General features: G+C 41.3%; 1 protein-coding gene across 22 annotated transcripts in view; it reads left to right on the top strand.

Annotated features, from left to right (window-relative positions):
* Positions 1-5,804: 5,804 nt before the first annotated feature.
* Positions 5,805-15,452, top strand: part of PPFIA2 (PTPRF interacting protein alpha 2) — a 469,116-nt gene continuing 459,468 nt past the window's right edge. For 7 of the 22 annotated variants that reach the window (XM_038558553.1, XM_038558556.1, XM_038558546.1 and 4 more), the window contains exons 1-2: positions 6,479-6,613; positions 11,032-11,282. In XM_038558553.1, coding sequence (XP_038414481.1) covers positions 11,034-11,282 — 249 coding nt within the window. In that variant the 5' untranslated portion in view covers positions 6,479-6,613; positions 11,032-11,033. Of the gene's footprint in view, positions 5,825-6,474; positions 6,614-11,031; positions 11,283-15,452 lie in introns of those variants that run through there. The other 15 variants (XM_038558548.1, XM_038558545.1, XM_038558543.1 and 12 more) reach the window with 6 other exon arrangements.

Genomic DNA, 15,452 nt, shown 5'->3' with positions numbered 1-15,452 from the left:
GTGAGAGTGACACTATTTGACTTTTTGACTTTCAAAGCTGGGTTATAAAAAGTGAAGCAGGGACACTTGGGTGGCTCAGTGGTTGAGCATCTGTCTTTGGCTCAGGGTGTGATCCCGGGGTCCGGGGTCGAGTCTCACATCAGACTCCCTGCGTGGGGCCTGCTTCTCCCTCTGCCTTGTCTCTGCCTCTCTCTCTCTCTCTGTCTCTCATGAATAAATAAATAAAATCCTTTAAAAAATAATTAATAATTAAAAATAATAAAATAAAATAAGAAGTGAAGTGGCTTCTTCTTCTGTCTTGTTCACTACTTGCTTTTGACTTCTGCTGTGATAGCTGATGGCTCTGGGGCTGCCATGCTGTGAGGAAGCCCAAGCTATCCTGTTTCACAATGCCACATGTAGAAACCATAAGACCACAAAACAGGAAGGGGGTGAAGGAAAGGGGATGAAGTAGAGAGCGAGAGATACCTCCCAGGTCAGCCCAGCTGCTTTAACAGCTCTACTCTTCTAGGTCCAGCCACTGTCACATTTCAACCACATGAGAGATCCTAAGCCGGAACTATCTAGACAAGAACTTCCCAAATTCCTGACCCATTGATACCATGATAAATAAGAAAATGATTGTTGTTTTAAGTTACTATGTTTGGGCATGATTTTTTACTCACTGTCACATGCCAGAACACTTGCCATTTCCCTACCTTATCTTGACCTCCCTTCCACATCTCACCTCTCCACATTCATGAGATACGAACCTGATTCCACCCCATTTCAGATTGAACAGAAGACAAGGGCCAACTGCCAAAGACATCATACAGAACTGCCATTTCGAAGAGAGTTTTATACAGGCTTAGCTTATCTAGGGCTTATTGTTATTAGATTTTTCTTATTAATTTAATATTGAAGATGCTGTTTTCTATACATAGTCCTTCTAAAATCAGACATTTGTATTCTTCATTATTCTATGAATCTTTAAGCTATATCCAAAATGAGGATTACCCATATCATTTATTTTCATTGTTTAATTTACTATCCGTGATTGTTTGCCCATGTCTCTGAATAAAACACTAAGAAAAGGCTTTCACACTGGTGATTTATTTCCCAAGGATTTCTCAGCGAAAGAGCAATCACTGAGCTCACTTCATCCAGTTTTTTTTTTTTGTTTGCCAATTAATTCAAAGAAATATTAGATCGGTATTAGTGATGTCAATAATCAAGGTAGTTAGGTAATTAGAAATAAGTTTGAGTCAAATGCTGAAGGGTTTATATTTTATAGAAGTTGAAAAGTAGGTATCACAAGTCAAACAGTAGATGCCTTGCTTCTTCAGGTGCTTGGGTTGGAAAATCCAGGACTTACTCCTAATGAGTTTTATTTTACTTACCTGTGAGATTGTTGTTAGATGAACACTGGGTGTTATACACAACTGATGAATTATTGAACTCTACATCTGAAACTAATGATGTACTATATGTTGGCTAATTGTAAAAAAAAAAAGAAAAAAAGACTGGTGTTAGAATAGTATTCCCAGTATACTATTCTATGATTCTTCAATGATAAAGCGAGGCTCCTTGAATTTGAGCAGAGGCAAAAATGAAAACCTTCACTATGAGGTTTTATGTTAGAATCAATCTCTTCTCTAGGTGAGAACAACTGCTGAATATATTTAGGATGTTTCTTCGCTCTTGATATTTTACCTCTATGGGGTCTAAAGAGGAACATGAAAGATGTTTTCCTATAAAATGTTAGTTTTCCATTTAAAAGGAGAAAAATATTTCTGAAGTCATTACTATTTTAGTTTATTGCTCTTAGATTTGATGTCAGCACTGACTGATGGAAAATAAAGTTCCCTGGAACTTGTCTTCTCATTATATTTTGACTTCACACATTAACTAGTAGTTTTTGCTCTTCTTGAACACTAAGATACTCTTACTTATGAGCTGAAATCTCAGTGACTATTTGTCAAATTGCTACATTTTACAGTAATCCCATGTAAATGCATAAAGGCTGATTAATGTAGTCTTTACACAACAACTTACCTTGTGAGAATTGGTGCTTTTACATTTGTGTGGAGGCACAAGAGTCAGCAGCAATGTGCTTAGTACAGCTCTCCTCTTCTGTAGTTTGCTATTTTTAGACAGGTAAGAAGAATAATGTGTAGCATTAACATAACAAGAAACATGAAACATACATAATAAACAATGCTTACTCTTTGTGATCATATTGGGTATTAATTTTATGACATTTTATGGCATTCCATATATTTTTTAATGTATGCATAACAGAAAATTTAAATATAGCATATTGTCTGCTTGCCTTTTTTTTTTTTTTTTTCTCTGCATGCCTTCTCTTTCCACTAGGTTCACAAACAATATGTGGAAGAACTGGTTAAGTTTTTCCAAAAGCCTCTATTCTTCTTCCAGCTTTAAACCTAGACTATTTTCCCAGCTTTTCTTGTAATTGGATATTGCCATGTGAGTTGTTCTCAGCAGTAGAATTTGGAGGAAAGTGTGTGTTACTCTTGGACCAAGGATTTTAGAAGTGGGTATGGTTCCTCCACCCTATCTTTTTCCTTTTGCCGTCTGGTTGTAATATCCAAGGAGACAGCAGGGCCCAGATAAAAAAAACGGTGCCTAAATTACCGCGTGAAAGAAAGTATTCCACTGATCAATTCTCACCCTGAAATATCGAGAAAGTGAAGAAAGACTTCAATTGGGTTTGAGTCATTTTGCATTTGAGTTGGTTTGTTGCTTATTCTAAGTAGTACAATGTAGTAGTATTGTGTGGTCTTCTTGAATGAAATAAAATAAAATTCACATTCCCACAAAACTACAGGTAGAGTGTATGAGGGGAGTCATTTTCTACCCAAATCCATCTTAAAATTTAAATTCAACAATAAGCATAAGTGCAGAAAATGTCATTTAATTGTTTTAACAATGTTAAACTTTTGTGAATACAGGCAAAATATTTTCCTCGTGAATAACTATATAGTTGAAATGAGGTGATACTGAGGTCGACTCATCTATTACAACTAATATTACGTTTTCTTTTTTCATCCAAATTATCCTTGCACTTAAAAGATAAATTACCGTCACGTACTAAATCTTTGTTGTTGCCATGGCCCATGCTTCTTTTGTGCTCCATCTCAGTAACTTAATCTTTACAAAGCCATCCTTGATTTTAATAAAAAAGCATTTTTAATTATTATTACTAAAGAGTAGTTGTATGGCACCCCAAACTTGAGACAGCATACAGACAAAAGGTCATATTCAAAATAAAATGTGCAGAAGGAGCATTAGTAAATTAGTAACACTGTATGCCTCTGTGGACTGAATCCCTTCATTGATGTAAGGCACTAAGACTTATCTCATCTTAATCATTGGTCCTTGGCTATTAAAAACCAGAAGGAACAGATGACAACTTAGCAGATTAATTGGTTTTATATTTGTTGGAGAGACATTTTGCCTTGAATGAATCTGGGTCTGTACTTTTTTTGTTCCCAAATTTCTTCAGATTTACTTAAGCAGTGGTTCTCAAGGTGGGATGCTTGACTCCGTGGTATTCCATTACACGGGATCTGATCAGAAATGGAAGTTCTCTGGTCACACCACAGACCTACTGAATCTGAAACTCTTGGGATGGATTTGAGAAATCTGTGTTGTAACAAGCCTTCTGGAGATTCTCTTACATGTTAAATCTGAGGGCCAGTAAGCCAGAAGAATTGGTGAAAGGGATGACTCCTCCTTACTCGTGTGAATTGGTTGATGTAATGCCTTTGGCAAAACTGCTGCTTAAAGGTGTCCCTCAGTTTTGATAGAAAATGTTATTTTCCTTTGAAGTGCTGTGAGTGGTGAGAATATGAGAATGCATAGTGTCGAAGCTGAGAGTAACCATGAAGACTATCTATCTCTTCTTACTAAAATATTTTTTTACTCATGACTATTTCCTGCCTTCCATTATCAAATTTTTCCTTTCTACGATCTCAGCTACCAGGTATCCTTTAACTGTGTGTCAGCCACCTGTGGGGCTTATCCTTAGAATCAAAACTTTTATTTGAGGTGTGAATGGGAGTCAGGCAAATCAACAGTCTTCTTGGAAATGGTCACCACATCGGAAGCTGTAGTTGGCAAACGTTGATCACTAAGGGAATTAGGACCAAGGTTTGATAAGGAAGTTCTTTTATGAGGAAACATATTAACTGTCTTCAAACACACGAAGTTTCCTCGTGTATAGAGGACATTTTATGACTTCTGGGCAATTCCAGAGAGTGATAGTTAAAAGAGGACTGATATCTGATTAATATGCAAAAGCTATCATTAAATTAGGTCTATCTGAGTATGGACTGGGCTGTGTCATGAGTTGATGAGTTTTCTGTAGTTAAGAGTAGTTAAGCCACATCAGAGGGTAGGTTTGGACCCTTGTTGCTGAAAGTGTGGTCCCATCTGGAAGTTTTTAGAGGTACAGAATCTCAGGGTTTACCCCAGTCCCAGTGGATCAGAATCTATGACTTCACAGAATCCATCGGTAATGTGTATGCACCCGATGTTTAAGAACTGGTGCTTTAGGGGACACCTAACAAATCACCTAATTATTCTTATAGGATTAGGTGGTGATGCAGAATTTGAAAAACAGTCTAGAAGAGAAGCGGGTGGAAATGCATGAGCTTGGCCTCGTATCCCACTGTGGGGTCGCTAACGGCATTAAACGCTACTCCAGAAGAAAAGATTCTTTCCTGAATGTTGTACTTAACTTGAGTGAGCTGGTGTTTGAGTCCTATTTCTTCAGTTAGCTCCGGGCTCTTTGTGTCACACCAAACACGAAACACGCCTTTGGGATTTCTTGCACCGCACCTGCAAGGTACTGGCCCTAACCCTCCCCTTAAACCCAACCTTCAATCCTCCTCCCAGTTCCCCCCGTCCGTGCCCTCTACCACCAGCTCCCCGAAACTGGGAATCGCTCCTTCCCCCCACTGCAAGGTCCCCTTTTTGTTGAGAGTAGCTCCGGGTTTTGTGTCCTGCGTCCTCCCCGCGCCGGGCGGGATGGCTCCGTGTGCACGGGCAGCGGCGGCGGAGGGGGGAGGGACAGGTGAAGGGACGCGCAGGTGCAGGGGGCCCGGGGCCGGGGGCGCCTTCTAGGGGGCACCCGTCGCCCGCAGCTGCCATGTGCTAGGGCCGGGGCTCCTGGGCACACAACGCTCCGCGCCCCGGCAGCGCGGGGACGAGAGCCGGGGAGGGGGCGACAGCCACAGGCGCCACCACCCCGCCCCGGGCCCGGCAGCACGGAAGCGGCTTCGGGAGGCCGGGAGCGCGCCAGGCCCGAGGCCCAGCAGGTGCCCGCGCGTCCGCCCCCCGCGCAGCCCCGGTACCCGCGGGCGCGCCCTGCCCGCACCTGCCGCCCGGCCCCGAGGGTCCCGGCGGGCGCGTGTGCGTGAGGACAGCGGGGACGTGATTACTTCAGAATTTATTTAAGGGCCGGTGGAAACCACTGCAGCGGCTTCCAGGGGAAGCCCTGGTTCCAGGGGAAGAGGTGGTGGCGGCTGCCAAGGAGGAGGGAGGAGGAGGGGGGGAGGAGGGGAGGAGAAAGAGGGGGAGGGGGGGAGGAGGGGAAGGAGGAGGAAGAGGAGGAGGGGGAAGAGGTGGGGTTGGAGGGGGAGGAGGAGGAGGGGAGGAGGAGGAAGGGGAGGAGGAGGAGTGTGAAGAGGTGGGGGAGGAAGGGGAGGGGGAGAGAGAGGAGGGGGAGGAGGAGGGGGAGGAGGGGGTGCAGTGGCGGCGGCCCCGGCCCGCGGCGGCGAGGAGGGAAGATGCTGCGGCCGCGCTCCGGGCCCCGCAGGTGGGTCCCCCGCCGGCGGGGGCGGGCACGGGGCGCCGGGCTCCCCGGGGGCTGGGAGGAGGCCCTGGGCGTGGGGGCGAGCGCTCGCCCTTCTCCCCCAGGTGCACGGGACGCCCCCCACCCCCCCGCGCAGAAACGGTCCGGGTCCCCGAGGGGACCTGTGGGGCCCCCCGCGCCCCTTGAGGTCTCCGGCTCCCGACGTTACCGCGCCCTCGGGGAGGGCGGCCGCGCGCGGAACTTCTCGGCAGCTCGCCCCTCCTCGCCCCTCCTCGCTCCTCCTTCCCCCCCATGCCCGCGGCTGGAGGGCCGCCCTCGGGGGGGGGGTGTGAACACCCCGGAGGGGGGAGCAGCGCCGCCCGGTTAAGTCTCTCCAAGACCGAGCGCGACCCGGTCCCCGAGCCCCCCCCGCCCCCCCGCCCCGGGGCCGCGGCCGCTCGCGCGCGGGGAGTCGAGGCGGCTCCGCAAAGGGGCCGCTACTGCTTTAAGAGCCGCCTCCCCCTCTCCTCCCTCCGACAATGGTCTGAGCCGAGCTCTGCTTCCCAAAGCAAAATTTGTAATATGCCATTTTTCCGATGGGCGCTCCTGCTTGCGGCTGCTGACGGCGCGGCGGGGGGATGCCGGCCCGCGGGGGGATGCGGGCGCCGTGGGGCGCGCGCCGCTGAGCCCTTCTCCCCGGTTGCCAGGGCGACGGGCCGGGAGCGCGGGGCGTGAGCTGCCCCCGGCGTCGGGCCGGAGACTGCGGCTGCCGTTGACCCACCAGGAGGCAGGACCCCAGGTTCCAGACACTAGGTACAGACACTGTGTCCGAGTTCCCAGGCTTCCCTTCCGCTGGGTCATCCCACTATCTCCATCACCATCACCACCACCACCACCACCACCACCACCACCACCACCACCATCACCATCATTATTATTACTGCTGTTGTTTTTACCAGCCCCCTCCCCGGCCCCACCCCGCCCCCAGGGAAGAGGAGATGCAAATTCCTCCTTGCCAATCACCGGTCCCTACCTTTCCGCCTTCCACCCCCATCCTCTCCCTTCTCCTATTCTTTCTCCACCTCCTGCCTGCTCGGCTCTCCCCGGGCGGGCAGGAGAGAGAGAATCTTAGCGTGCAAATTACGGAGTCAACTTCAGGGTGGTGCTGGTGGTGCTGGGGGGAGGGGGGGGTGCTGGGGGGGTGCTGGGAGCTGGGAGGGGGTGTGGCTGCGAGAGGACTGTCCAGCCGGGGGGCGAGAGCTGGCTCCGGGCCCTCTGTAAGAGCATCGGGGTGAAGGAAGTGCCCGATGCTCCCCGGGAGAGGGGATGAGCGCATTCCCTGGGGCCACGGGGACTTCGAAGAGTTAAATAGGAGGAGGAATATTCATGTAATGTAATCAGACAATGGCTAGGATGCCTCTTCCCCGAATTACTCCTTGCGGGTTCACGGAGGTGGAGCTGGGGTGCTGCTCAGACTGGGTCCTTTGAAGAGGGAAACTAACTCCCGGGGATAATTGCATCTCTGCCTGGAGTAGGGTCGAGAGCCCAGGGGTGTGCTTCTAAGAAGGGATTCATGGGCAGGAGAACGAGCCTTTTTTTGCAGCCCGCTCGCATCTCACTCGGTGCTGCTCCAGAGACCTCTATCGCTAAGAAACCCATTGGATCTTGAGAGCCCTTGGGGGGGATGACTCTAGTGGGCATCCAAAACTTTTATTTTGAAATCTGAGAGATTTGGAAGACAGTCAAGGTTATGGACTAGATAAGAGTAAGGGAGTTGGTTTTCCTGGTGTCAAAGGCTTCAAGCTCAATTGAAGCACCAGGATCAATGAAACCAACCAGGTATTTTCTTCTTCTTCTTCTTATTTTTTCCTTCCCCAACAAAAATAAACAATGTCTCTCCCTAGGTCTTAAAACCTTCCGTAATATATTGAACAGGGCATCAACATTTAGGAAGAGATAACGTAATTCCAATTGACTTCGGGGAGGGGTGCCGAAAAGGCAGATATCAAAGAGAGCTGTTAGGATGTCCTTCCTGGTTTTTCAGGAATTATGTGGTGCTATACAATTTTTAATACTGAAAATGACTGTGGAGGTTGCAAGTGGCATTTGAGACTGAAGTACGCTAGCGGGGGGAATAGCTTCTGGAAGTTGCCTTAGATGCTGTTTGTTCTCTAAGAGCACCGGTGTTTAAACTCTTACTTTGAATATAAGATTTTTGATTGATTTTAATATCTAAATCTGCATTTAAGAAGTAGGTTAACTGTGTTTTCAGGATTGTACAACTGTTTTGTGATTTATATGCGAATCCGAGTGCTAGTGCAAAAAACGGAGCTGGTTCATGCAGGTGGCCTTTATTTTTGGTAGAAATTTATTTTTCCTCTAGTTTTGATGACTTTGAAGACTTAAGATTTACTCATTTGGGTTGACCACTGGTGAAGAAAAAACAGATGAATTCATTTTATTTCCTAAGTGACTTTTGTATAGCTTGATTTTTCCCAATTGCATTTGAAGACTTCAGCATACCCACCAGAATTAAACTTTAGGCGTGGAATCAGAATGAATCATAAAGGCACAATATTCTTTCTGCAAAGGTGAATGTTGGGCACTTTATTAAAAAATAAATTCTTGAATTTGTAATTGTCCTTTAAAATTATACTGTTTGATCGCAGTCAGGTATGCTATTGGAGCCTTACCATGGGCTTATTTAAAAAAGAAAAAAAATCATGGATTCTTATCCCTACCTTACAGAAGAGAAAATGTTTTTGAGAAGTTTTTGAGAGGTGATGTGACTTGTTCCGGTTGCAATGCTGCAGGAGTGGAATCGAATCAAGTTGAGTGTAGAATTAATAGACTAGGACCCTAAGTCCCTAAGCTGCTCCTCCTCATAGCATCTTTGGACTAACCTAAAATCAAAGACTAGCTTTTATGCTGATATAAGAGTCTAAAGTTTGTGAAGTGTCTAATATCTCATGGTGACAATAATTCTTTGTTAGAATTAGGGTCAGGTATTCAGAAGGAAATTGTAGCTGAGGTAATCACTGCAGTTTTGCTTTTCCTTGGAATTTAAAGTTTTTTGTAAGTAATTCAGAGTGAAGATGTGCTACTGGCTTTTTTCCAAGAAGGATATGGTTTAAAATACAGATTTAAGATTGTTTAAGTAACCCTAAAATGTAAACCTTGCAAGTGTTTTGGCACAAATTGTCACAGTGCTGTCATTTTGCTTTAACCTTAAATGTCAAAAAGAAACACATTGGCTCCTGGTAATGATTTTTTCAGAATGACACAGCTGTTCAGTGTGTGGATTTCATGCATGGCATGTGAACTAATTGTTTTTAATATTCAAACATGTTGGAACATTCCCCCCCACCCCAGTTCTTTTCAATTAATGTAAAGAAAATGTATAACAGTTAGAAAACAGTCTCTTTTTTCCCAGCTTTGTGATAATGTATAAATAAAATTCAAATTGAGAAAAATACAAAAAAATACACTATCTTTTCATCTATTAGGTGTTAGGGATAGTAAGAATGTAAGAATGTACACATGCGTGCGTATGTGCATGTGGGTGCGCTCACATGTGCGTTTAAATACATCTTATGTATTGTTACCTATTTTAGGGTGAATAAGAAATTGAACAAGTTAAATTTTTGCCTTCAGGTAGCCCAGTTTTTTGAGTGATGAGCAATAATTCAAAGTGTTACCTTAAATTATCCTAAAATTCATACCCCTCTTAATTTTTTTGCATAGAATATCAGTCACAAAATACTTTCCTTTTATTGTTTTAGAAGTTTCTCCTACTTGTCAGTGGGCCCTGACCAAATCATTCAGATAATTGAGTTTATCTCTTCAAGAACCCAATGTATATGAAGAGTCACATAAAAGTAATGAACTACTGGGCTGTTAAGTATTGACATTTTATTTGACTATATCACCAGATATATTTTCCCTAAGGACAGGAATATATAGGCAGAAAAATGAATTGACCTTGCATTATAAAACCAAAGAATTGCTCCAGGATCAACAGCCAAACCAGCGTTTCTCCACATCAGCCTTCTGCAAAACCAAGCCCTCTAATTAATAGCTTCTGGCCTTAGTACAACAACTGAAATTGAGATGGGCTTGATTCTTTTTTGAACATAAGATAGAAGATAAAAGAGAAAATGAGACGATTTCTGACTTTTAAAATGCCATACAGTAGGCCAGCGTTGCATCTTAAAGTCTGTTGTCTACTATAAATCAGATTTGCAAATGATTAAAAAAAATTCTGAATAGTTCATTTATTTCATGACTGGAGGCTTGTGATTAACAGCTGAGATGTGAAGTTACTACATTAGCTAATGTAATTTATGGTTTCTGTTTTGTGAAATATTTTGAGAGTGTTAGTTGGTATTGTTTGTATGGAAAACAGACAATGCAGTTCACAGGAACAAAAGAATATTAAGAGTAGTAAAAAAAAAAGAATATTAAGAGTAATTAGTAGTATAATAACCTAAACAAACTTACACACCTTAGTCACCTTCATAAAGCTTATATTTAGTCATCATCACTTTATCTACTCTGTGTAGACTACCTTAACAGTTTAGGCAGAGAGCATACAAAAGCGATAAAATGGGAGTTATAAAATCAGCAAACTTTAAACTGGTTGGTATGATAAAAAGCTGTCGATAAAATCTGAAAAAAAAGTAGGAACTTATTATCATATAAAATGAATACCCAATTATTTGTAGATCCCCTAACTGAAAGAATGAACATTAGTTCCATTATTTAAGTCCTTGAAAAATCACTTACTTCTTACCCATGAAATGCCAGACATTGTGCTCGCTTTTAACGATATAACAAATAAGGGTAAGATGGTGGTTCTAACTGTGAGAGATTTGTAAACTTACAGGGGAAGAAAGGTGATCAACTAGTAATTTGAATAACATATTACTATAAATTGAATTGGAGGAATAAATCATGAAAAAAAAAAAAAAACCCAAATCTTTGAGAAGTAGGTGAAACCAAGCTGTATTTTGTAGGTAGGAACTTTATACACTGTCAATAAAAGAGAAAGTATGTAGGTTGGAAGAAGTCACAATGAATCCTATTTCACTGAGGTCAAAATATTTAGGGTGGTTGGAGCTGGGGCAGTGGATAGAGGAAAAAACAATTAGGCTAATGAGCTGCAGGGTTTGGTGAGTTGAGGGTCAGGTGGTTTCTTTACTAAGACTTCCCTCCCCTTTACTTCCTTTAAGCAATGATGTGTGAAGTGATGCCCACGATTAATGAGGACACCCCAATGAGCCAAAGGGGGTCCCAAAGCAGTGGCTCGGACTCAGACTCCCATTTTGAGCAGCTGATGGTGAATATGCTAGATGAAAGGGACCGTCTTCTAGACACCCTTCGGGAGACCCAAGAAAGCCTCTCGCTTGCCCAGCAAAGACTGCAGGATGTCATCTACGACAGAGATTCGCTCCAGCGACAGCTCAATTCAGCCCTGCCACAGGTATGCTTCCTGGTAGGATTTGTCCTTCTTATTGCAATTGCAGATGTGATCAGACTTGAATAAGCTTTGCTTTATTTCTATTCTTAGGACTATCTTTTCCCTTAAGTTATGTGATATGCATGGTTTGGTGAGAAAAATATAAAAATTGATTGTTAGTTTACATAAAATCTTGCCTCAAATTTGTGGTACATTGGTGATGATGGGTATGAAGGCTGCATTCCTATCTGGTCTCTCTTTTGAAAATTTTATTTGTATTTTTTGATGGGCGTAGAAAAATCACCTGTTGATCAGCATTCAACCACCCAAATATGGGAATAGTCAGTTTTCTCTTTCTCACTCTTTAAACAGTATCATGACATTTGGACATATGCATTTTCCATCTTTAGCTATGTGGTCTGTCTTTGGAAATGATTGTAGTTTGGAATCTACTGTCTAATTATATTTTATCTGTCTTTCTTTAAAAATGCCTAACACCTGCTCAAAAATTCTTGGAATTATCGATGTATCATCCTCTCTTCTCAAAAAACATTTCAACCAGTTTCTTTAGAAACTATTTTAGAAGTTAGAGAAAAAGCAGGAGTTCAGTTTTATTTTCACAAACTGAAAATTGTTAGATTAGGTGTTTTAAAATATATGCTGGTCAAGCATCTCATTTTATAGAAAAATACATCATTTTAAGGATTTTAAGCTTATTAACATACAAAATTAATATTGAGACTCAATATTCTCATTTAATATACAATAGTTGTGTTTGTTTTAGGTATTAGAAAGATTATAGAATATGAATAAGATTTTTAATAGTCACCTCCACTACACTATGTTTTTCTTTTGAATACAAATTTGATTGACCCTCTATTCTAAGGAGAGTATAGAAATGTTGAAGAGTTGACCTCTTTCCGTGAAGTTGTCTTCTGGCAAATATCTTTTCATGAGCATTAAAAATTATATGGTCAAAATTGATAAAATTCTGAATCCAGCTGTGCTATGAACTTGAAGTGTGATGTTGAGATTTTAAAGACTCTCAGAACGGAAAGAATCACCTAGAACCCTCTATCATCCCTATCAAGTAACCCTATAACCGTATATGAAAAACCCCTGTTCCAGCCCTTTTCATTATCAGTCAGTTTGTCTTGTGTTAAGAGTCAATACTGTTTTCAATAACTCTCGCCTGTTGGTACGCTGGTTTGTTTAAATATGCAGAAAGGGTTGATTCATGTCAAAAGACAACTGTCATAATCTTCACCAGTTATTATATTTTTCAAGGTCGACATTTCAGTCTTTACAAGTGTTTTTCATAAGGTGATTTTTGAAAGATCACCCTCACGCTTACTCTCCTTTAAGATTATTTGAGATGCTTAATGGTGTTAAATTGGCTCCCGAACCCTTTACCACTATTCTTTATCTTCTGTGACAAGCATAGAATGGGCAATCATTTTTCTTTATGGATAGAGTGTTTTATTAAAGAGCCTATGATTATATTATACTTGGGGACAAGTTCAACATACTTTCAGTATGTCCTGGGACAGTAGTCACCTGAAGTTTATAATTGAGTTGCATAAATGTGGCATGTGTTTCCATTTTCCCTAAACTCTTGTTGGAAGTTGACTCTTTGGTCCTAGGTGTAGGACTATGTGTATCCCTCCTGCATTATTTTTGTGTATCTTATTCATGCCTGATTCTGTCAGTGTGGATCCTAACCCTATCAAAGTGATTCTAAGAATAATTTAAGTGTTTGAGTTCTTTCTCTACCTATAAAAAAATGAATGAACCAGATATTTTGGGGGAGAAGAGAAAACTGGAAATATTTCATAAATACTATATTGTGTAGATAAATCTCTTCTTAAAGGTACAATAATAAAAAAAATTCTAGCAAGGCAGTTGTATTGAACATCTTGATTATAGTAACATCTGAAATTTTAAGTTCTGAATTTTAATTATACTGGTCTGCAATCTCTTGTTCAAAAGCCCTGGGGTCAGTTGTGTTTTAGAGTTCAGAATTTTCTTGTTTTTTTTTTTTTTTTTTTATTTGTTTGGTATTTGTATGATGTATATTATGGAACACTTCTCCAGATGGATTCTGGGAGCACCTCATAATTATACATTTTCATATCTGAAGAGAACTCTATGAATATTCCTATTACATGGGAAAAATAAAGACCATAAATCTCTCATGTTAGTACAAGTCTACTTTGTACCAATCAAGTTTGCAATACACTTACAAATAAAATATCAGTTTTCAAAGTATATGGGTTTTGGAATTATAGGTTATGTATCATGAATGTACATAACCTGTACATTTAGATGGATTTAATTCCAGAGTCTTTTACAAATACTTTAGTACTTCTTTTCTTTTTTTTTTTTTTAATTTATTTATTTATGATAGTCACACAGAGAGAGAGAGAGAGAGAGGCAGAGACATAGGCAGAGGGAGAAGCAGGCTCCATGCACCGGGAGCCTGACATGGGATTCGATCCCGGGTCTCCAGGACCGCGCCCTGGTCCAAAGGCAGGCGCCAAACTGCTGCGCCACCCAGGGATCCCCTAGTACTTATTTTCAATGTTGATTTGCATCTTACTGTTGTAAATATTTGAGTAACTCTAGCAATCCACAGGTCCTTAAACACAGTGATGGTCCTATTATATTTTTAAAGCAAGTTTTTAATAATCTAGTCTGCACCTTAAGGGCTGTAGGTTTTCTGCAAGCAATAGAGGAACATTCTTCTTAAATTTATATCTTTGAATCTTTTAGACTATTTTGTAAGCAATGTACCTATTCTGTTTGGTAGCATTGCATTGGATACTTACCCGGAAGGAGGAAATAACTATAAATGTGAGTCTTGAGGCAGAAATAAAGCATGTGAAATTGAAAACTACCACAATAACATAAAAATGAAATTATTTTAATAAACGTGGGATAGAATTCAAAGCAGCGTCAAACTTTTTGACATATTATGTATGTATGTGTCATACAATACTTTTAGGCGTTGGTGATCTGGTGCTTTGCTTTAGTCACTTTCTCTCTGAACATTCCTTTATGAACAAATGTAGTAGCAATGATTTTAACAATCCTAACCATGTAAAGTATTTCGTAGTAGTTTAGTTTTTCATATGTGATTCAGTGTTTAAAGAGTACTAATTCTGTATTGGCAGTCCTGATGTTTCTAAGCTACACACTCAATTTTCTACCTTTCTTACGCACAGATGCATTTTAATGTTCCATAGAATCTTAGATTCAGTGTGCCCCAAACTCCGCTATCCTCTGCCTTTCATCCCTCATCCAAATATGGTTGCTATGCCTTCTCACTCAGATACCAAGAATCCTAAATTCCATCATCATTGGGCCATATTATTTTTAATCTCTTGAATAATTCTCAAATATCTATTCTTTTCTGGGTTTTTTTTGTACCTGGTCCCAAACTTCATTCTTTTCCCATATCCTAATATTTCTACTTTAGCAAATGTGTCATGGCATGTGTTTGAGTAATACACCAACTTCATGCTTTTCCAGCCCATGTAACTTGATGATTTTCCAATATCTTTTTCATGCATATTCATCTTTATGCTCATAATATTCTTCCTCAGTGTCTTTGTCTCACTTCTCATCTTGGCCAAAACTTAATCTTTTCCAGGGAGCCTTCTCTGAACCACTAGGTACATTTCCTCTGTGTTTCTTAGCCTTATCATTTCCCATATTATCATTAAATTATCTATTTATGTGCCTGTTGCCTGGCTTAGACTATATGCTCCTTAAGAACAGTAACATATCATAATCATCTTCAATACTCTGACCCAGCCACTGGAGTACCAGGTCCATGGTGAGGGCTTTTAAAATAAAATCACAAGTAAATGCATATTCATTTGGATGGAGAAGGAGCACCAAACTTGAAATAGGAAGATCTAGTTTGTATTGTGAATCTTTCATACATCTTCAACTTGAGTCAGGACTTTGGATTTCCATGATACAAAAAGCAGTTACCTCACAGGGTAGTTTGTGATGATTAAAGAAAATAATATAAGCAAAAACTAATTAATTTGTAATCCAATAAATATGAAAACTTATGTGTCTGTTTTATCCAGAATGTCAAAAGATAAATTAATTTCTATATATGTATGTCAGTGAGCACTAGAATAATATACTAGGAATATTGATCAAAAAGTTTTCAATTTTTTG

Source organism: Canis lupus, chromosome 15 (genome assembly GCF_011100685.1).
Source record: "Canis lupus familiaris isolate Mischka breed German Shepherd chromosome 15, alternate assembly UU_Cfam_GSD_1.0, whole genome shotgun sequence".
Lineage (NCBI taxonomy): Eukaryota > Metazoa > Chordata > Mammalia > Carnivora > Canidae > Canis > Canis lupus.
Note: the sequence above shows the minus strand (reverse complement) of the source record. Positions and strands in the feature narration are given on the sequence as shown.